At 25.5% G+C, this 22,366-nt stretch overlaps 1 protein-coding gene across 3 annotated transcripts; it reads right to left on the bottom strand.

The window, feature by feature from the left end:
• Positions 1-418: 418 nt before the first annotated feature.
• Positions 419-22,141, bottom strand: LOC129968845 (protein Mo25-like). Of its 3 annotated transcripts, none has more exons than XM_056083129.1 (8): positions 22,033-22,141; positions 17,024-17,130; positions 11,209-11,376; positions 9,938-10,056; positions 7,922-8,090; positions 6,841-6,966; positions 5,768-5,911; positions 419-3,934 (listed from the first exon to the last, which is right to left on the bottom strand). In XM_056083129.1, the coding sequence occupies exons 2-8, from the start codon at positions 17,123-17,125 to the stop codon at positions 3,758-3,760; spliced, it is 1,005 nt and encodes a 334-aa protein (XP_055939104.1). In that variant the 5' UTR covers positions 17,126-17,130; positions 22,033-22,141; the 3' UTR covers positions 419-3,757. The 3 variants fall into 3 exon arrangements, with proteins under 3 accessions (XP_055939104.1, XP_055939102.1, XP_055939101.1); XM_056083127.1 differs by having other exon boundaries at positions 21,937-22,131; XM_056083126.1 differs by lacking the exon at positions 22,033-22,141 and adding an exon at positions 20,542-20,660.
• Positions 22,142-22,366: the final 225 nt, after the last annotated feature.

The raw sequence follows: 22,366 nt of genomic DNA, 5'->3' as shown, positions 1-22,366 counted from the left end.
ATCTTAATATTTTCCATATAATAAAGAGTAATTATACCTAGTAAATACAAAATGATTTTTTTTTCTATGGCATCAATGGCAACAAATGTTAAAAAATGCTTCACGTCACATAAAAAAAAAGTGATTATAATTTTAAACATTTATAATTTTGAAGTAAAGAATAGATGCCAAATATGGTTCATCTGCTTCATTGTGTTATTGAATTAATGTGATTACAAAAGATTCATATCCATCATTCCAAAAATGCTTTTTTCTATCTGAGCAAGATCTAAAACAATGAAATTCCTGAAAACCTCTATTAAAATTTTTGAATAATTGCACCTCATGTTTAATTCATACACAAAAAAAATTTAAACAGTATGCCTAAGAAATAAATGTATGTTTTTTTTTTTTTTTTTTTTAAATAAAAAGGTCACCATACACTTCATAAAATTTTATTTCAGATAATTAATAGGATCAAAAAACAATTTATAACATGTGTTGGTTATACAAATATAAACTATGCATGTGTGTATATATATACTCACTAACATATTCATACATATAAACACGCAGGCACATTCCTATGTGAGGTTCAGAAAATAAAATAATCTTCTATTCCCTGTCTATTCCAAATAACAGTTAAATTGCTTTATTTTTACTTTAATATTTTCAAATGGTTTAGCAATTTTAGAATCTATAAAAAAAGGGGGGAGATATTGCTCAATCCCAGAGCCTTAATATACTTTTCCCAATCTTATTCATTGTATTTTTTATTAAAATTATGATATAAATAGAACAAAATTTATTGAGTTAATCATAATAAATTTATTTAAAAATGGCCTCCCTTCCCCAGCATTAAAATTAATTCACAATAACAAATAATATGGTAGGAAAATTTAGAATTACTTGACATAAAACATTAAAGACCCCAAAAGTCTCATTTAAAAAAGTTTTTTTCTATAATTGTTTTACATTTTTTCCCCATTTATAGAAAAAAAAAAAAAAAAAAAAAAAAATCTACATTTCAAAGGCAAGTTTCTAGAATACAACTTACAGATTTTTTTGTATTAAGAAACAGTTATCAATTCTTCCACAGTTTGTTCCCATTTTATAAACAAAGCAATTATATCAACAACAATAAAAATCATAAGGCATATATTGATATTCCTAAATTATCTACTAGCTATTAATTTAGCATTACAGTTTTACAAAAGTAACTGCAAACACACAATGCCAACAGTTGGACCTCAATAATTGCATTTACTGATTTGAAAAGAAGAAATAAAATGTATTAAAATAAGTCTAAATGAACAAATTAAGTTTGAAATTAAATGGGTTTAAGCATGATATATTTTAAATTGATATTTAATCAGCAGCAAAAAAAATAAAAGTTCAAAAATTTTACCAATACTCAGAAATTCAAAATTTTAAAAAGTCATAGATGACTTTACTTAAATATTTTTTCAAATATTATGTTTATTTAGCTTAAATATTCACAATATTTTACCAAGCCAAAAAAGACAATGTATAACTACACTTATAATTTGATGTAATTCAACACTAAATTTTATAAAAATCAACAATTTTGTGTTCCTATACAAACAAAGAAAATTAAACATTTTCTTAAGTAATGTTATCACAAATGCAGATAAAGGAAGCCCTCACATGTAAACTCATTGTCATGTTATACACAAAATTTGTTACGAAAAATGTTATAATGGAATTTAAAAAAACCTTTTCCTTTACACACAAACATATTCCTAATAAAATATTAGCTGAATTAAAATACTTGGCTAAACTAAATGCTGACACAAATTCACACTATATTGCATTTATACCTATTTGGATATCAGCTTTACATAATAGCACAAAAAAAATAGCATTTAAATATAATGAGAAATTTTACATCACTAAAATTATCACAAAAAAAATACAAAGAAAAGGATTTTCCTACAACCTTCAACAACCAAATAAAAGGATACAAGACAAGAAAGAATCTACTAATGAATAAATTAATCTCAATTTAAATGGTTTAAATAAAGGCCTACAAAACTTTAACTCATAAATGAGATAAAAAGATGAAACGAACACTTAATATATGAAAATAGTTTTAACTGAAATATCCTAGTTTGGCAGTTTTGCTACTTTTTATTGCAATAATCTATTTTTATAATAATTTAGATGTTTCAAAAATATTTTATGTAAAAATAATTAATAAATATCATTTATGATTAAATTTATACGGAAAATAATACCATAACAATGAAAAAATCATTAATGCATATTTTTTTTAAAAATCCACCAATCTTTTAATAAAATTACTGTATTAGATTTAAGAATATTCCTCAATGACAGCTACAGTTTATATTATTTAAAAAGTTGTTACATTTAAGTGTTTATAAAATCATATTTCTAAACAGGCATTACATTGAGTAGAATGTAATCAGAAAAATAGGTTTTTCCTATTATATAAATCCAGATATCTTTATTTTGTAAAGTTTGAATTATGCACTTAAAATATCTTATAATACACTTTCTTTTATTCATATAAATACATTTTTCAGATGCAAATTTACCCTGCATACCTAAATTTTCTTGAAAAAAGTAGTTTGATTAAATATATAAGAGTGATAAAATATTTTCTTAAATCCATCACTGTTTAGAACTAAAGTGATACAGATGGTTAATTAAATTTACATCAAAATAATGAAAGGAAAAATTTTTCAATTAAAAAAGTTTTACATATTTTACAGATTTGTACTGCTTTATTATTATACAACTTATTAAAAATAATTAACTGCATTTCAATAAGAATCTTATTATTATAAAGAGGAAAATATTGAAACAAATTACACTTCACAAATTCTTGTTGGCCATAAATGTGTGATACCAGTTCACACATATTTAAAAAAATCTTAAAAAATTATTTAAATAATAAATTAGATAACAAATTTTATATTTTTAACATCAAATTAAAATAAGCAGATTTTATCCTCATATTTTCAGTAAATAATTTTATTTCATGTTTATTCAAAGTTGCATAATGAAATAAGAAGTACAAGAAATTCTAAATTTATTAAGTTGCAATCATCGAACTGAATTGCAGTGATATCTTTTTAAAAAATCATCACTATATATACATTAAAAATACTGTAAATATAGCTCAGAAAAACTTTATGCTGCAAAACATAATTCCAAGACAAGTTTTACTTCAGACTGAAAATACAATAAAATGTATACAAAATAGTTCAAGCATCTTTTCTTTCAAAGCACATACAGTACTGTAGGCATAAGAATAAAATTACAAAAGTGCATTTTCCTCTGTCATATGGAAAAATATATTTCAATTAAAAACAGAAAAACATTTATGACGCAGAGGAGAGAGAGAGGGGGGGTCGCTAATGCCGAGAGATCAACAAATACTGTGACAAAATAATTACATAAAAAAAAGAGAAAACACAATTTCTTCAACACATAAAACAAAAATGCTTAATTTCAAGGACCTGAACTGTTTACAAAGGGAAACAATATCAACAGATATATTTTCAGTCTTTATTAACTCTGCTTTTATTGTAAAATAAACACAATATCAATAAAATTGGACACTGATATTCCTGTCATGCACATTTCTCATCTGTTGCATCAAAACATGAGCTTGATATACACAATATCTACAGCTTAACCTAATGGAAGTAATATTTTTAGATGGTCTATAGCCACAATTTCTTTCATGTTTTCCCCCAAAAAAGCTAGATCTAAATTTATTTTTTGTCTGCTAATCATCTGGTTTAAGCTCTTTGATTTGTTTGATTAGATAGGCTTTCTCATCGTTGAACTGTTCATCATCCGAACGGTCAGTGTGAAAATTCGATAAAAAGTCCACTAGCTTATCCTTGTTTCTCAATAAAATATCTAACACTGGTTTAGGCTTGTTAGGATTGGCTACAAACACCTGAAAAACAAAATCAGAAACATTATTCATAATTATGTATGACATGATTAACATCTAAAATAACATGAATAATTAATGACTATATTACCATTATTAAAAAATTCATAAAATTCAGTTTTCACTATCCTCTTTTTAATGATACTAAAATATTAAAATATCCCAATATAAAACATTAAAATAAATTACGGTATTTGTGCATTAATTGTGTACCAGTGATTAATTATCAAACAATAGAAAAAGGTATCATGATCATTGCAATCAGTAATTAATCAGCAAGAGTATAGTGTTAGTCTACTGATTATGCTCTCTAATGCAGTTAAGTTCCATAACAGCAATAGTTAAGTCAAACTACAAATGTTCTCCAATTATTATAGAATATACAATGACAAATTTATTAATTAGTTTTTTAAATCTCATTTTATACTTTGATGCTATTTCTTTATGTTTATAGTTCATTTCAATGTTCATGCGAGTTTCTGATTACCTCTGGCACTATATTTTCACTTTGTAACTAAAGGTGAAAACATTATGTGGTTGGCTGTTTAGAAATATTTTTTTTCTTCAATTTTAACATTTCTAACTGAATCCAACATAAGTTTATATATAAATATTTAAATGGAACTTTATAATATTATAATCAATGAACAAAATTTTATAAATTCATGGATTACAAAAATCTCTAGACAAGCCCAATTTCATAACAGTTTATTGTAATAAACAACACAGCTGAATAATCTGAGCAAAGTATAAATGAATATTTTCTAATATGCTTGTTAAACCAGTAAGTGAAAAAATTAAGATCTCAATTTTCAATATTTCAGTTCCAAATAAATGCCAGTTATTGGAAATAAAAACACTTAAGCACAACTGACAACAAATATTCTTGAATCTTTAATTCGACAGAGCACTGTTTCTCCACACAAATCAAACATGTCTCCTTGAATTAGTTTTTATTTATAATATTTATTGCACCTAAAATATCAGCAATCATTCTACTTAGGAATGATTTGGCTTGTCAACTGAAATTTCTAATTTTTGTGGCAGTTATTTTCAAGGATAATTTGTAATTATGAACTCCAATAATAATGAACAATAATAAGAGTAGGGTAGAAACAGAAATATTCCTTCCCTCACAGAATGACATGGTCATTTGCAATAATTTTTTTATAGTCTCTAAAGGTTATTTCTGTTAGAAGTTTCCACAAAGTAAGAAATCAAAATACAAATATTTCAAAAGCATTATATAAGCATTAACAAATATATAAGCATTAACAGAAAAATAAAGATATGATCATAAAATTTTAAAATAATTATGTTTTAATATATTTTAAGGCAAAAAAAAATCAAAGATGCAACATTTAAAGCAATATAGAGAAGAAAAGAAAAAAATTGTACTTCATGAAAGCAACAAACATTAATCCAAAGGTAAACAGAGTGAATGTTTAAAAAATGATGAAGACAAATATCTTTTATTCAAGTATTTTGAAAACTTTTCCTTTTTTTACTTCTAAAGAGAAATTATTGAATTAAAGAGGAGGGGGGATTATACATATGGACTAGAAAAACTTATCAATAATACAAAAATTTAAAAAATTACTGATAAAATCATTAACACTTTTTTTAAAAAAAATTTTGAAATTAGTTCATTGATTCTCAAAACTTCACAAAATAATATTTCCCATTTTAAATTTTAACATACTACTCATTCCTCTTTCCACTATTTAAGACTGACATCTGAAAAAAGACTATGAAATTTTTAACTGGAACATCTACAAATATGTTGTAATACCAATATATGTGAATTTTCAAAACGTATCCAGGATTTGGGCATACCTTGAAAACATGAAAAGCTTCAAACTGTATATTCCTACTTCTTTCTTTCAGCATATTCATCATCAATTTCAAATTATCAGGAGAACTGATATATCTAGTCATGATTGTAAAATTGTGACGGTCTAATAGCAATTCACCTAGCAACTAAAAAAATAAAATTTTTAATAAGCTAAAAAAATGTTATCAAAAATATATTTTTTTTACAAATAAAATCTATATAATTACTAATAAAATATTTTTAACTAGATATATGTAAAAGATACTAAATATGATACAACACACATTTTTGATAAAATATATAATGATTTTTTTAAAATGTTGGATTTTAGTTTTTCCAATTTATTCAAAGATTAAGATATTTTAAATGAATCAAATTTCAACATTTCAAAACTGCACAATTTAGATTGGAACTTTTAAGTTTCTAGAGTTTCTTTAGAGTCCCTTGAGGACCCTTATCTAAATTTCAAAGCATTAATTCAAAAAGACAAAAGAAAATTTTAAAACTTTCATTTTGGACATTCAGCTTAGAAATCATATATCAAAATTTAGCTCATAAAAATTAAGAATTATGCATTTTAAAATCAGATAACAAATAGTGTTTTGAGGGGAAAAAATCTTTAAAATCTTTTCTTAAGAAATTTACAGAAAATTCTTAATTTTACTGACTTTGAATCAACCTTTCCATTTTATGGACAGATTTTGAATTAAATTGTTAAGCTTTATTGTAAGTCTTTTTAATATGAAGTTGTGTAGAGTTTTTAATTATCAATACAGACATCATAACACTATTCATAATAGAAAGCATGCTTTATTGTGCAGTTTATTTATTCCATGTATTTTTTTTCACTTTAATAAGTTTATTATATTAAAGTTTATGACAATTACATTTACAGATAGTAGTTATATACTTGCTTTAATCACAAAAAATTAATAAAAAAAGAATTATTGCCATCAAGTATTATTAATAACACCATTCTACAAGTAATAACAATGACATTTTTTATAGTAACATGAATAATCAGAACATCTAAAAGAAATAAAGTATAAATAGAATGAATTTTCAAAAATCATACTTTCAGAGACTGCCTTTTAGTAACATAATTTTCTGAATTCAATAAATGCTGGTAATGGCTGAAAACTCTGTCATAATTCACTTCAAGAAATTCAGAGCACAGAACCTTGTGCCTAGTTAATAATTCCTAAATGAAAAATAAAAAATAATAATAATGCTATTACATAAAGTTGATAAAATGCAAAAAAATATTAAAAAATAAAAGAATTAATTAAAGATTGACAATTTCAAAAACTGCTCAACAAAAAAAAAAAAAAAAAATCTCACTCCAACTGCTTTTATTTAAATGGTATTCATTCTCTAAGTGTTAGGAATTATATAAAAATGCAATATGTATTTTGCATAATTTAATTCTTAATTATTTTAGAAAAATAACATTTTTTTAACTGTTTTGCCCTCTCCCCAAACAAAAAATTACAATACAATTCAAATTGAGAACATATATCAAAATTTTAGCAATATTATTGATTATCTTCTTGCTACAATTACTAATTTATCAAATCCTCAAATAAGAATAAATCATTGCCCAAAATTTCAACCACAAAAGTTTTATTTACACATTTTTGAAAAAATGAACAGGCTTTAAATGATTCTTCAGTTTGTCAAGTACATGGGGCCAAAATCAAAATGAAAATAAAGATTAAATACTTATATCTAAATTTAATTACAATTTTATTCAGGACTTCAGAAACTACGGAGCTTCATTAAAAAATACTTAAAATTTTGAGATTCCTTAATTTTCTCAAGGACAAGTAAAAGAAAAAAAAGACAGAATAAGATTTTACAAAAAGATTTCAAGTTTTTGAAAAATAATACATAAGACTGATAAAAAGAAATTCTTATTTATTATTCAAACTTTATAGTCATGGCAAAATTTTCTGATGCAAATGATAGGGGCGTGAAAATAATTCCCATAAAAAAAAGGTGCAAACAAATTTTACAGAAATACTAGATTAAATGATATTGTATCTTATGATAAGATATTTTCATTTCAGCCTAAATCAGTGCCTAGAGAAATCATCTGATTTTACATGACTTTGCAATGCTTAAATGAATGAAATCATCATCTATTTCCAACTCACCTTAAATGTGGAGAAGGCATCGGACGCAATATCGAATGTAGATACCTCAACATATCTAAAGAAATTATAAAACTCATCTGAATATAGGATAATTTTTGCTAATGCTTCATAGTGAATGCATTCTCGAAGCATTGTGCCACAATTCAAGGCAATATCTTGTTTCTCATACCTGAAACAAAAATGTCAAAATTCAATAATTAGTATATTAAATACTGTATACCATGTGAAAAGTAAATACCCAATCTTACATAATTATTTCTAATATATTACCCAATATATAATATATTACATTTGATCATATAGTTAATAAATTATGAGACATTTTACAAAACAAATAAAATTTTTAATACGCCTATACAGTAAAAATGATGACAAGATCACTTTAGCACTTAAGTGGAAAAAATTCGAACTTATTTCAAGAGAAAGCGGATATGGTCTACTTGTAACTAGGATCAGCTATCCAGCATTTGCTTATTTGATTAAAAAAAATTACTTAAAATATTCTATGAAGCTTTAATTGGATCTTTGAAATTCAATTGGCAAGAAGAAAAAACTGACAGTAGCAATCTAAATACTACAAAATCAAGACATTTGTTCACAATCAATATTTTCAATATAAAACTACAACAAATGCACTAAGAAAAAACTAATCTAAATGTATTTCTTAAACCAATAAAAATATTCTCTTTCAGTTTTCTCTAATGTTCAGATGGGAGGGAAAAAAAACTCTTTCAAGTCAGCATCCACTGAACGTATCAATGAAAATGGGTTCGGCAATAACAAATCCAAAAGAGCACAGAAAAGTCTGCAAATGAGATTCTCCTCCAAACCCCATGCCTAAATTCAAGTTTAAGATAATACTGTGTTTTGGGTTTCATTGTATAATGAAGAAGACCAAGTGCAAACATTTCAGGTCTTCAATCAATTGGACGGAGATTTTAATATTAATTTACAGTTTTAACCTCAAGACTATATATAAATTTTCATTTGCTTAAATCACTATATTTTTTATTTATCCTGTCCACATGCATCAAACAAACAGGCCAGTAAATGATCCGCTCTTCGAGGAATATAGTAAAAAATTAAATGCCAACATTTATTTTCTGACGATAAAAAAATGTACCAAATTTCAATTTGCTAACTCTTTGTAAATTTTATTTATCATGTCCTTATGCAAAAATTTTATCCTTCTAATTCATTTAGTTTTTTAGTCATCAAGCTCATAGACAGACATAATTTAGAGGATGGATTTTCAGATCTTAGGAAGATCTGAAGGAGGTCTAAGAATATGGAGCTTAATGAAAACTTCTGATTTGAATTGTTTGAGAAGTATACGACCTTTTTTCTTCATTGAACTTCAAATAGAGGAAAGTTAAAACATAAATCAATAAAAGAAAAAAATAATAAATTTTATGATTCAGCAGAATCTTTAAAAAAAAGTATGTACAAAAAAAATCAAGGAATCAAAATAAAATTATATTTGAAGATTCCAGATGATATACAAGATTCAATACAATTAATTAATCAACTACATGTGGCCCTTTCTCCATACATTAAATGTTATAAAGAAATGTAGGCAAAAAGATCTCCTATATCAAAATATAAAAAATGTATTCTAATATTAATTTATATCCTCAAAAAAAAGTTTGAAAGTGAGTTAATATTTCATGTTTCTTCCATTTTGAAATTTTTTATCTAAAACCAGCCATAATGAACAATTATGCTTAATGTAACATCTGTAACCTTTACAAAATAAAGAAAACAGAATAAAATGCAAATTTAAAAGTGTAAGAATTGAAATGTATTTCCTTTGGCAATCTTCTCCATTTGAAATAAATAAAAAATCTTTGGAATATTACTTTAATTAAATTTTTCTGAAACAAAAATTGCATCCGATTTTAGATTATTGAAATTTAAAACTTTCTAAAAGAAATATCAAGCAAATAATATAGTCTGTCAGTGATTTCATTTGCAAAACTTTTTTTTTTAATTTTTATTTTAAATTCTTTAACTTACCCTTTCATTAAAGTGAATAAAATTTCAGGCTTTGTACAAATGTACTCAACCGTAGGTAATCGTGTCCCTATTTGTCTCCTGAGAATGTTGCTGAAGATTTGAACAACATCCTTCTTGCCCTAAGAAAACAAAAGACAAATTTTTTAAAAACATTTCTGTTAAAAAAACAAGCAGTAAATATATTATTTCATTATTAAAACAGTTGAAATGCATCTTATATATGAATTAATCCAAAGCTATTCAAATAAACAAAATAATCACCTAAATAAAATTTGAAAAAATTTCAATTGTTTTAGTGCTGTCAATATTTTATTATTTATCAATCAAAAATAGGTATCATAAAAAGAATTAAGATTAACATTTATTTCTGCACATTACATGGTTCTCTGTAGAATATTTAATACCACAGAATGTGAGCCAGATGCAATTTGCTACAACTGAAATTCTTAAAAAAATAAACATATAACTCAAAATTAGTTAAAATTATCCAGCTTGACAACCAGATCATTTGCCAGGAATATAGAATATGTTCTCAATAAAGGTGTTCAAAACTTCATCGTGTGATTTGTATTTAATCCCTTTAATTTTAGAGAATAAGAAAATATTTCAGGAATATAAAAGTTAATAAATTCTGCATGTTTGAGTTACATGAAAATATTTTGAAAATATACCAGTTAGATGCTTTAGAAATGTTAAAATATAAAATAAAGCAAATATTTCAAACTAACAAAAAAAAAAATCCAACTTCTGAAGTTCTATATCTTTATAGCTATATTTAAAAAATTTTTAATTTGTTTATTTTATAAACTAAAATGAAATTTTGGACTTAAGTGTCCAAAAGATTGCCCCCTTTTTCTTTTAAATTAACTGCTTTAACAATGATGGAAATACATGATTGAATGAATGTCATTTGAAACTGATTTGAATTCCACTACAATAAAAAAAAAAAAGCAGTGTTACAAAAAAAAATCTTTGTCATTTCAGAAATTTTGATTTTAATGAGATAATCCATTCCAAATTATCCCAAAAAATGTAATTATTGAATAATTTTTAAAAATACTCCAAGATACACATTTTGATCTTCCTAAATACAGCTTTGAGTGTCGATGACACACCAACAAATAACCTTAATTTTTTTTATAGAAAAAATAAATTAAAGACTACAAAAACTCAACTGTCATTCCTTTATTGATATTATCAAACAAATAGAAATTGCTAAAATATATGATAAAATACATTTAAAGCTGAAAGGAGTAGAAATGGCCTCATACCTCAAAATCTATTCTTGGCAGGTTCTGAACAAGAAGCAATAGCATATTGCAGTTGTACAGTTCTTGTGCTAACTGTGCCACAGCAATATCAGAATTGGGTTCTTGATCACTGCTACCATACAGCATTGTCTTCATGAGGGCCAAGTGCTTAGAGACATCTTCTTGTGCCTAATAAAAATATTTGTTTTTCAAACACACAGTTTTTTTTTAAGATTATTAAAGTTAAAAAAAAAAAATCTGCATTTAGAGAATGGGGGTGGGTAATAATGAATTTGTAAATTTCGTCCAATGCTGTAATTATCTGCAGCAATTTTATAGGAAAACTGTAAATAATTGAATTACTCTAATGAATTCTAATTAAATCTATGAAATATATTAAAATTTAATTTGAAACATTATCAATGAAATATATTTCATACTAACATAATATTTAATATTTTGATTACAAGTAATTAACATAAAAGTTTGTTCATTACAGCAGCAAATGAAAACAGGAAGTATTTTAATCCCACAAAATAATGATAATGTATAAAAATGGCAAAATTATAATATAAGAGGATAATTTGCAATAAAAGTTCATGCACTATATTTTTCTGAAAAAAAAATCACTCTGCTTGCATTCTATCTTTTACATCTACTTACATAGCAGAAGAAAGATAAAAAATAATACGATAAATTCTAAAGTGTTCACTTCTTACTGCTGCAAATTTAAAAGATGCATTTCTGTAACTTCAATAAAATTTAAATTGCATTTTTAAATGTGATAATACAGCAGCAATATATAGTATAAAATGAAAATACAGAACAAAAAAATCTGATTTTTTGATAATTCCAGTGTCAGGTATGGTACTTCATGCAATGCTCATATTTTGAAGACTGCCAAACTACAAACTAAATGACACTTTATGCCAAGAACATATCGAAAAAATATTAAGCAGACTTTAACACAAAAGACGAATATTACTTTAAAATAAGTCAGTCAAGTTTGATTACTGAGATTGAAATCAAAGTATATAGCAACACTAAAATTTAGCTGGTCACTTGTCATGGCTTGAAACAACTATTCAAAAAATACAACAAAATATTTACAAGTGTATAAAAATTCAAGTGGAATAGAAAAATAACAAAATAATATAGAAATAAAAACAGATTTCTATAAAATATTTTGATTTCAATAAAATTTGCATGATATGCCATATAATTTAGCAAAATTATAGCAAGATGGGTAAAGGTAATTACTAATATAACCGTTTGATATTAGAGATTTTGTTGTTGAACATCATTGATAAAATTTATAAAAATTAATAATTACCAACATTTGCTCTATTAACAGAAATTGTCAACAAATCTGACAAAAGAGGGTATGGGCATTATGTTATGTCTGATGCATTCTCCCAAGAATAATGCAGGAAGCAAATCATAGAAAACATAACACAGGGGTAGTAAAACATTTCTAAAAAATTATATAATATTATTTTGAATCCGGCTAAATTATATGTAACATATTTTGGTTTAAGTAGAATGAAGGTTGGACAAGCAGTGAAGACTTTGTATTTTTAATTTCGTTTTAATAACCATTCCGGTAAAGCAATTTATTAACAAGAAGATGCAGTGCAGCACAAAAACAGAAGTAAGAAAGCATAAAAGGGTCGAACAAATGATCACTAGCCTTATATAACATAGGATCCGGCCATACATATGATGACCTTTGACAAGGGCAAAAGTATCAAATGAAGTATCACTTTCATTTAATACGTAGTACTGATGGCACATTAGTTTTACAGAGGAATTAATTAAACTGAAAGTGGAATTGGATCACGAAATAAGGAATATTTTTAGAATGAAGTTACTATGGGCTAAATTAAGAAAAAATCATGGAAATTAATTTGGGTTAAATTAAGAGTTTAAAATATCATTACATATATACATATATATATCCCACTTCTTGAGAAAATTAAGTGTCTTAAAAGGGCCTTTTTAACAAATTAAACACCATTTTAAGGTGCTTAAAAATAGTTTTAAAATTTAAGCACTTTTCAAGATGCTATGCACTTTGTGTTATCACTATGTATTAAATTCATGAAATTGCTATCAGTGAAACCTTCTCTTTGAGAAAAATAGTAGAATGCTTACAGAAATGAGTATATTTTGAGTGGGATAAACAATACTGCAACACCTACCACTTTTTCTTTTTTTGTAAATTAATGCCCAAACCGTGTTCTCTTTAACAATCTAAGATGAAGCTGATCCCCAGAATCATCCAAAAATAGGAAACTGACAAAATAATCTTTATTATAAATAAATAACATAATCAGATTCTCTTAGTAATCAAGAGTAAAACTGATATCTGAAAAGGTTGGTAACTAAGATTCCAGAAGCTTAAGTGAAGAGCAGCGAGCAGTAACAATACCTATTGTGCTCATCTTGCAATTAATAAACCAAAAAATACTGTTCAAAGTGGGTTTAGAGATCACAGTAAAAATTTTGAAAATTTTTTATTAAGTATATTTGGTGTGACAAGACTCCTGAAAACTGAAGTTATATTCAATTTTTCTTGGTTCCAAACTATTTTTTTAATATATTTCAAAACTAAATGTATAAACCCATCTGTTTCTTTTACAAAGACTGGTTGAATGTTACATTAAATATTATATTATACACACTCTTAAGATCCCATACATATTTAAGATTGCACTCTTAAGTATGTATCAATGCCAATTTAAATGAAGCAAGAGTATTTTGTTGGCCCACAAGAAAACCTGAATGACTATTTTGCTGACCAAAACCAAATTTGAAGTCCTCTTGCAAATTATATGAATAATTACTCTCCTCAAACTTCAAAAAACATTTTAGATTTGAATCTAATAAATATTGGGACGACCAATGAATGGGGCAATAATATTATGTCCAATGGCTAATTTCGGTGTGAAGATTCCAAGAAGTTTCGATGACAATCCTCCTTGTTCACTATTTCCCTTCCTTCAAACTACAGAGAAAGAAATGACTGGTCATTGACAACATACCCATCAATATCCTTTCATTCTTTTGCATGCCAAGTATACAAGAGAAAATATCATCAGAAAAAATTCAGACTTGAGATTTTGATGAAGTTTCAAATCTCCTTGGGCCAAAAAACATTTTTGGGGTTATATTTTTCTGTCTGTGAATTACAATAATTCAAAAACAGTTTGAGCTAGATGGATGAAATTTGGTATATGGTCTTTACAACAAATTTTAGACAAATCTTAAATGAAATGCATGCACAGGAAGTAAGTATGTCTGTCTGAGAGAAAGTGAACACGAGAACTACAAAGCATAAAGAGCAAGAAAGATAAAATTTGATACTCAATTTTAACATCTAAACTGTAGATCCATATAAAATATTGAACCAAATTATACAATGGGTTGAGCACTAGTCATTCTGCACAGTTCCATGCATGTAAGTGCAATAATTCAAAAATATAGTAATTAAATTTCAGTTCAATGAATTACTGAAATTAAGTAAGCAAGCTTATTACTAAAATTGTGGTTTCTTAACAAATTTTAATTTCACTTCATAAAAAAAAGCATCCAAAATACATACACAGTTTTCATCACTTTAATGTCATGTGCAAAAATACTACAATCAACATAATAAAATAGTAAATCTGAGTAATCGTACTTTCACATCTTTGACCAATATCCTTAATGTAGGAAGAAGGGGGATAACACCTTTATCTATACTTATAATAAAGCTCAATGTGTGTGTGTGTGTGTGTGTGTGTGTGTGTGTGTGTTGGCGCTCTACAGGCCAGGTCATTTGACATACAGCTATCAAATTTGGTACATGTATACCTTAGAGGTCGGGAATGTGCACCTGGGGTCCCTTTTTTTGAAATTTTAATTAGAATTTTAATTATTAATTAAAAACCAACTTTCCCGCCAAAAAAATCTTCCATTTTCCTCACCGCCAACTTTTTCGCCAAAAAAATCTTCCATTTTCCCCACCGCCAAATGAGTAAGGCTTCAGTTTTTTTTTTTCTCCCAACAGAAATGAGGCTAGGGTTAATATTTTTCGGCAGATTACTTTAAACGATTCTGTTTATTTTCTTAATGTTTTATGCATTTAAAATTAAACATTGTTAATTAATCCACGTTTCAGATTCATTCTGAAGTACTTTTGAATTAAAATAACACAGAATAAAGGAAATTAAAAATGTCTAATCTGCATAGCGTTACCCCGACTGGCGTAGAAAAATTCACGCATTTGTGTTACCGTAATTGGAAAGAAAATTCACGCATGCGCATTCTGTTCCGATTGTTGTCATGACAACCATTATCAACGGACGATTTAAATTATTTTTATGTTAGTTGCATGCTTTTGTAAGTAAATATATTACAATTATATATTTTTTGTATATGCTTATAGTTTTAAGTACATCGTTTTTTAAGTAGTTTTTTTTAACCTATTTTCAATGATTTAAATTATTTTTAGGTTAATTGTATGCTTTTGTAATTAAATTCTATTTATGTTAGTTATATATATTTTTTGTATATGCTTATAGTTTTAAGTACATCGTTTTTTAAGTAGTTTTTTTAAACCTGTTTTCGACCGATTATTTTAAACGATTCATTTTATTTTCTTAGTGTTTGATGCATTTAAAATTAAACATTGTTAATGAATCGATCTGTTCATGATGAATCTGAGAAAATTTTGTTGACAAATTCTTGAGATAATACATAAATTAAGAAAGATATTCTTTAGTGCCCATAAAGTTTAAATGCTCAGTGACTCTATTATCAGTAATCATATTATTAAAAAAAAATGCTTTGTTTCAGTAAAAAATATTATATTAATTACAGATTAATCATTTACACTTTAATTTAATGTAAAGCATAAATTCTACGGGAGCTAACAGAAAATTAGAGAGATACAGATTATGTTATGACTGAAGGTCTTTATAATATTATGAGTGAATTGAAATTTGAAATATTTTAATGAAGAAGCTATTAAAGTAGGAATTACATAAAATATTTAACTACTAAAATTTTAACGAGCATTAAGATTGGCGAACCGGCTGGTCGCCAAAGGCGGCTAGTTAGGAAAGAAAGTTTAGGGGAGAGAACATCTGCATCATTCCAAATACTCATGGGAATATCACTTTGAAGCATGAAAAAATAAGTAATTTTGGAGTTTGAAATAAAGGCCAAATCATAAGCTGGTTTTTTTTAACTACGAAATATTTTCCAAATTTTCCAATTTGGGAAATATTTCTCTCAAAATTTTATCAATTTTTGCAGGAATATTCAGGGATACAATGAAAAATCAAGTTTTTGCAAGGACAATAAATACAGTAAAATAAAATTCTAAGAACTTTCAAAAACTGTGAAAATCCTGTTTTTCAATATTTTCTGGATTTTTTTTTTAATGGAATGCCACAAAAATTAATAAACTTTATAGCTCAAAGGCGACCTCAAATTCAAGGAGATAATTATTTTTAAGCTTTCCTTATCAACTAAATGAAAAATTTTAAAATAATTTTACATATGGAAGTCATTATACAAAAGAAAAACAAATGCAACAAATATGACATTTTTTCATTGACTTTACAACAGAAGTCATTATATGAAGTATCATCAATTTAAATAAAAATTTTAATCATTATGAAAAGTAGACTGATTTTACAGAATTTCAGCATTTACAGTAGGTCTACTGATGTTTAAATAATTTTTATATTATGAGATAATTCACTAGACATCCTAATTGATTTCAATAGTCCATTAAAAGATTCTTTGCAGGTATAGTGATTACTTGTTTAAAATAAATCATTTTTACCTTTTCAGCCTTTTTATCTCCTTTTTCCAAAGCAACAATTGCTTCTCGCAAGACTTTGACCAGCTCACTAGGACTCTTTTGAGACTTTCCAAATAATGGCATAATTGCTAAAAAAAATTTATTATATTAACAAAAATTTTAAAATGTTATCAAACATTACAATATGAGAATCTTTTATTTAATACAAGTAAGGACCTAGGATGTAGAATTTTCACTACAAAGCATATGATAATTTTTCATCAAACTTCTATTTAACACAATAGCCGAATATTTCAAATTTCCATCTTTTTCAAACAGAATACTAATGAAAAAAAGTTACAAATTGTTTTATCCAATCAAATTTGCAATTATTTATTTTTAAATTACATTTCATGCTTATATTAGCATGTAATTAAAGATATAAAACATATCCGATCACACATTTTATTAACAACAAAACATAAAAGAATACTGCAAAAATTTCCAAAAATACATGCAGCATAGTGGATTGAGAGAAAATTGTATAAATAAAATTAATGGAAACAGAACATACAAATTACATAGCAAAAAAAAAAAAAAAAAAAAAAAAAAGATTTGATTACTTATCAAAGCATGTGAAAAAAAAATGTATTTAAAAATTAGTAAATTTCTTGGAATTACTATATAAACTGCCAGCCAATTACAAGAACTACTTATACGACAGTAATATTCATAGATTTAAAGTGCAAATCACTAATTAAGAAAAAAATTATAAATTAGAAAGCTTGTTTATTCTTTATACTAAAAAAAAAACACTATTATAAATTTAAATTTCATAATTTGAATTTTATCATCTTATTCAATACTTAAAAACAGATTAAGGACCCATCAAAAGGCTTGAAGAACCTAATATATGAATATCATCACAGTAAAAAAATTAAACCTATTAACACACATTAATAAGAAGCACTTTTTAACTATCTAAACTGAAACAAAAATTCAGGTAAAATTTAACAAATATAGATGCTTTATACTATAAAAATGTGCTAAAATCAAGACATATATACTGAAACCTGCCCTCTGCCCTTCCACATCCTTAACAGATTTATGAATTTTTAATGGACAACAAATTAATACACAAGTTTTATATTTTATGCAAACATTCGTGTTGTGATGCAACTTATTGCTATATTAACAAATACATGCATTTATCCTATCGACTTGTTGACGCTCACAAAAATGCATCAAACCTCGCAAAATGTGCCAAAGGATTGGTAAAAAAAAGGTTACACAGTAATTTACGGTTATTGCCACAGAAGCTATCTTTTGGTGATAATATCAGGTTTGGTGAAAATGGTCGACGGGATAATCCCAAATTATCATAGGTCATAAATATTAATATTGAATTTTGCAGTTCATTAAACAAGCACCAAAAGGCATCAAGGTTTGGTGATTATCCTCTAATATTTTTTCCTGTTACATTTTATATAGCTTGTAAAGAATTTAAAAAATTTCTCATTAATGATCATGGATATTAAAAACAACATATATACGAATAAAGTAAATTTTTCAAATTCAATCTACATCCTTTTTAACCCCTATTTACTAAATTATACCTCCTTTTGTAATTCATCATACAAGTTCTCTGGCACATATTTATATTTTGAACAACTGTGTAAATTAAAATTACTTATTTATGTCTTTTCAGCCTTCTAAACATGTATGTATCAATATACATGTACTTACAATAGCAATTCCCTTAATAATTTTAAAATAGTATGTATAATGTGATTTTAAAATAAAATGAAAAATTAGTTTTTTTTCTACGGATTTATATATGGATTTCAAGTATTGCTTCTATCTTTTTAATTCAGTGCATATTCTACTATAACATTAATTTAAAATGAGATTTCTATAGTTTTATTTCTCAAAATTATAGAAGAATCTATCAACAAAAATACTGAAGAATCCATAAATCTAAATTCCATATTTTTGACTTATCTTAATTCTGTCTTTTTGGCATTTTTTACAAATAGCATCTAAACCAAGCAATTTTTACAAAACTTAACAGAATCAGAAGCATTTTAAGATTACTGATTCTTATTTATACAATGTATACCCAAAATAAAGTATTTATTAGAGCAATGTTAAAGACAAGCTTTTTTTCTTTCACAATTAGCAGTTTTTGTTTTCAATTTATCAAGAACTAAACTTTCACACTAAAAGCTGCAAATTTGATGTACATTGAATTATCTAAAAATAAGTGAATGACTATATGTTTTAATAAAGTTGTAAAATAATCCACCTACATTTGAGAAGAATCGAAGGCCCATTCCCTTTTATTATATTTTAAGAGATCATAAGATAATAAAATATCAACAATAAGTTGCTTTTCAATTGATTTTTCTGTGGTGGAAGTATATATTGAATTCTTAACGTGTTAACTAAGAAAAAATTAAATGTTTCAGCAAAAATAGCAGATAACTTCAATTTGCTAACATATAATCAAAAATAAATTTAGGATGTTCAGTAGATTAGTAGTTTTAATAATGCAGAAATATTATTTTAAGCAAAAAGATGCAAAATGGTTAACATAATAATTTCCTAATGAATCAGTAAAAACTGATGAGCACAAAACAAAATAATAACACAAACTATTTGATTTCAAGCTTTAGTATTTATTTACACTTTCTCTATTTCTTTTTATATCAATTGTACATATTTTATATACCATTTTGGTTTTAATAAAAATGATCTTTCTCAAAAACCTTTAATACCACAAAGATCTGAATTGCATAGTATTAGCAATGAATCAAACCTTGAAAGTGCCTCACAAAGTTTGATTTATAGAGAATTCATTTCACTTAAAAACAGTCAATAGACTATAAATATCATTATTCATTCAGCTAATTTTTGTAAGAAACAAAATTCTTCCTTACAATATAAACAACATGCTTACTATAATCACACAACATTTTCAATTATCAACCGTAGATATACTTTAACATATTTTGCTGTAAAAAAATATACAAAAGAATAAACACATAAATCTGCATAGTATGAATCGGTTTTTATTATGTTATTTAGAATAAATATGAAATATAAATGTTTAGAATTCCTCCCTTACAATTAATGTTTAAAACACTAGTTTGAATTACATCGAAATTTGATTAATATAAATATTTCCAAGGCAAGAAATTATTTAATTGGCAATTATTTAAAAATTATGTTTGAATATATATTTAAAGATAAGTAAAAACTAAATGGTATTTTCATTAAACAGTTTTTTATCAAAAAATTCTTTACATTTTAATTTCAGAATTTCTTTCAAAATTTAATGTTATGCCAAGAAATCAAAGTTCAATATGTCATTATTAAAGTCTAAAATTCATTCAAGAATAAGCTGAATCATGCATTTATCTTTCAACTAATTTCTGAAAGATTAGAATTTTAAATTGGATAACTAATCTTATTCTTTTGTAATTAATTTTTTAAAATGTTTGCTAGCAAGTTGAATATTTAACTTAATACTCTTCAAATAAAAAAAAAACCATACACACCTTTAACCAAATAATGAGCAGGAGTAGCATGAGCAGACATTTTGATTTTAATTTATTGTGATTTCACTTGCTGACAAAAATTTACTATGAAATCACTAGTACTACTAGTATTTATTGATACCACTAATAACTTCTTAAACCTAGCATTAAAAAATAAAATTTATAATACATGTATTCAGCAATGAACTTTACAATATCATAAAACTGTAAATAAATAAGATTAAATATCCAAGACATAAATTACAGTTAATTTAAATTTTCAACAGGCAAATTAGTAGCTGTTTGAATTAGGAAAATTAGTGGTTGAAATTAGAGAAAAAATATGTTATAAATAGAAAATACCTTTGAATTAGTATTTGCAAACTATGTTGATTATTAAACTGATAGCATAGCTAGGTTTAATCCATAACAATTTATACTTGATAAGAATAACTTAAGGCATAATTTAAACCATTGCTGATAATGATTTCATTATATGTTAAGTAAGAATAAAAGTAAGAAACAAGTATCAGAATAAATAAGATTATTTAGAATTACTGATATAAAAGAAAATTTCAAAAAATTGGAATTAAGAATAAATGAATTCTAAATATTATTTCAAGGTCACTTCAATATTCATGCGAAGACTGATAAAAGTTACACTGCAGACATCTAAAAGTAATTATCATAAGAAAAATACATTTAATCAGAAAAAAGTTTATATACTTATCCTTAAAAATAATATTAGCATTATAAAAAAATCAAGCTTATTACCAACCAAAACCATAAATCGTACAAATATTTCAATATTCCATACAAATAAATAGTAAAATTTATTACCTCATTTATGTCAATATTCAAATTTCTTTATCATCTTTAAGTAAATTATTAAATTATATGATCAAATAAATATAAGAGAAAGTGAACTTAATATTTTTGTAAACGATTTCTCAATAAAAAATAAATAAATATCAAACATGACCTCCACATTTCAATATAAAATATATATACAATAAATAAACAAATGATTTACACTGCGATCGTTCAAATGACAATCAACCAGCAATTAGAACGTAAACATGAACAACACTGAATAAGTAAACGACTATATGATATACAAATTTTAAAACGCAAATAAGAACATTTGCAAGAACTAAATGGTATAACTCATTTTCGACAATGTGAAAATGACTGAGAATAAAACAACCTGTTCTTTGATGCGCAGTCTATTTGTACGACTCAGAACTTACAATCTGCAAGAACATTTAAAGAATACACAGGCAAATACCAGAACACAAAATAAAATTTAATGTTTCAATCAAAGTTAAATCTTATATCGAATAAACTCAATATAAGATGCTATAAGATTTATTTAGAAAAACAGATTGGGTAGAAAAGGTTTACTGACAACTTTACCTATACTTTCTACTACTGAAGTCTAATTAGAGATTAAATCCAAGACATTTATGCTTGAAATGGAAAGAAAGCTCTTGTAAAATAAAACAAACGTACCCAGTAGGAATATTAATTCAATTTAATATCAATCAGTAAAAATATTTACAACTTTCCCGAATTCACTCAAAACGAAATTTAACCAAAATCTACTAAAGTTGTATAGTTGCCAAAAAGTATAAAAATAAAACAGATATTTGTCACCAATGTACAGGCAAGAAAAAGGCCTATCGCTAGTATTGATCTTGCTGCTGAATTAATGTCGCACTACATTTACTCTATTAATATTCGAAATTGAAAATATTCTAAACTCATCGTAGAATGAAGAATCCGAAAATTACATTATAGAACGCATACCTTAATTAATAAAAATAATGCCCAGAAAATTCTCTAG

Source organism: Argiope bruennichi, chromosome 5 (assembly GCF_947563725.1).
Source record: "Argiope bruennichi chromosome 5, qqArgBrue1.1, whole genome shotgun sequence".
Taxonomy (NCBI): domain Eukaryota; kingdom Metazoa; phylum Arthropoda; class Arachnida; order Araneae; family Araneidae; genus Argiope; species Argiope bruennichi.
This window is presented reverse-complemented; position numbering and strand designations above follow the sequence as displayed.

Excerpts from the sequence above, each read along its gene's own strand:
- LOC129968845 (XM_056083126.1), bottom strand. The coding sequence starts at position 20,581 with ATGTCTGCTCATGCTACTCCTGCTCATTATTTGGTTAAAG. Across the intron at positions 11,377-17,023 it reads GAGATAAAAAGGCTGAAAAG|GCACAAGAAGATGTCTCTAA; the intron begins GTAAAAATGATT and ends TATTTTTATTAG. Across the intron at positions 5,912-6,840 it reads CTAAAAGGCAGTCTCTGAAA|TTGCTAGGTGAATTGCTATT; the intron begins GTATGATTTTTG and ends TTATTTTTTTAG.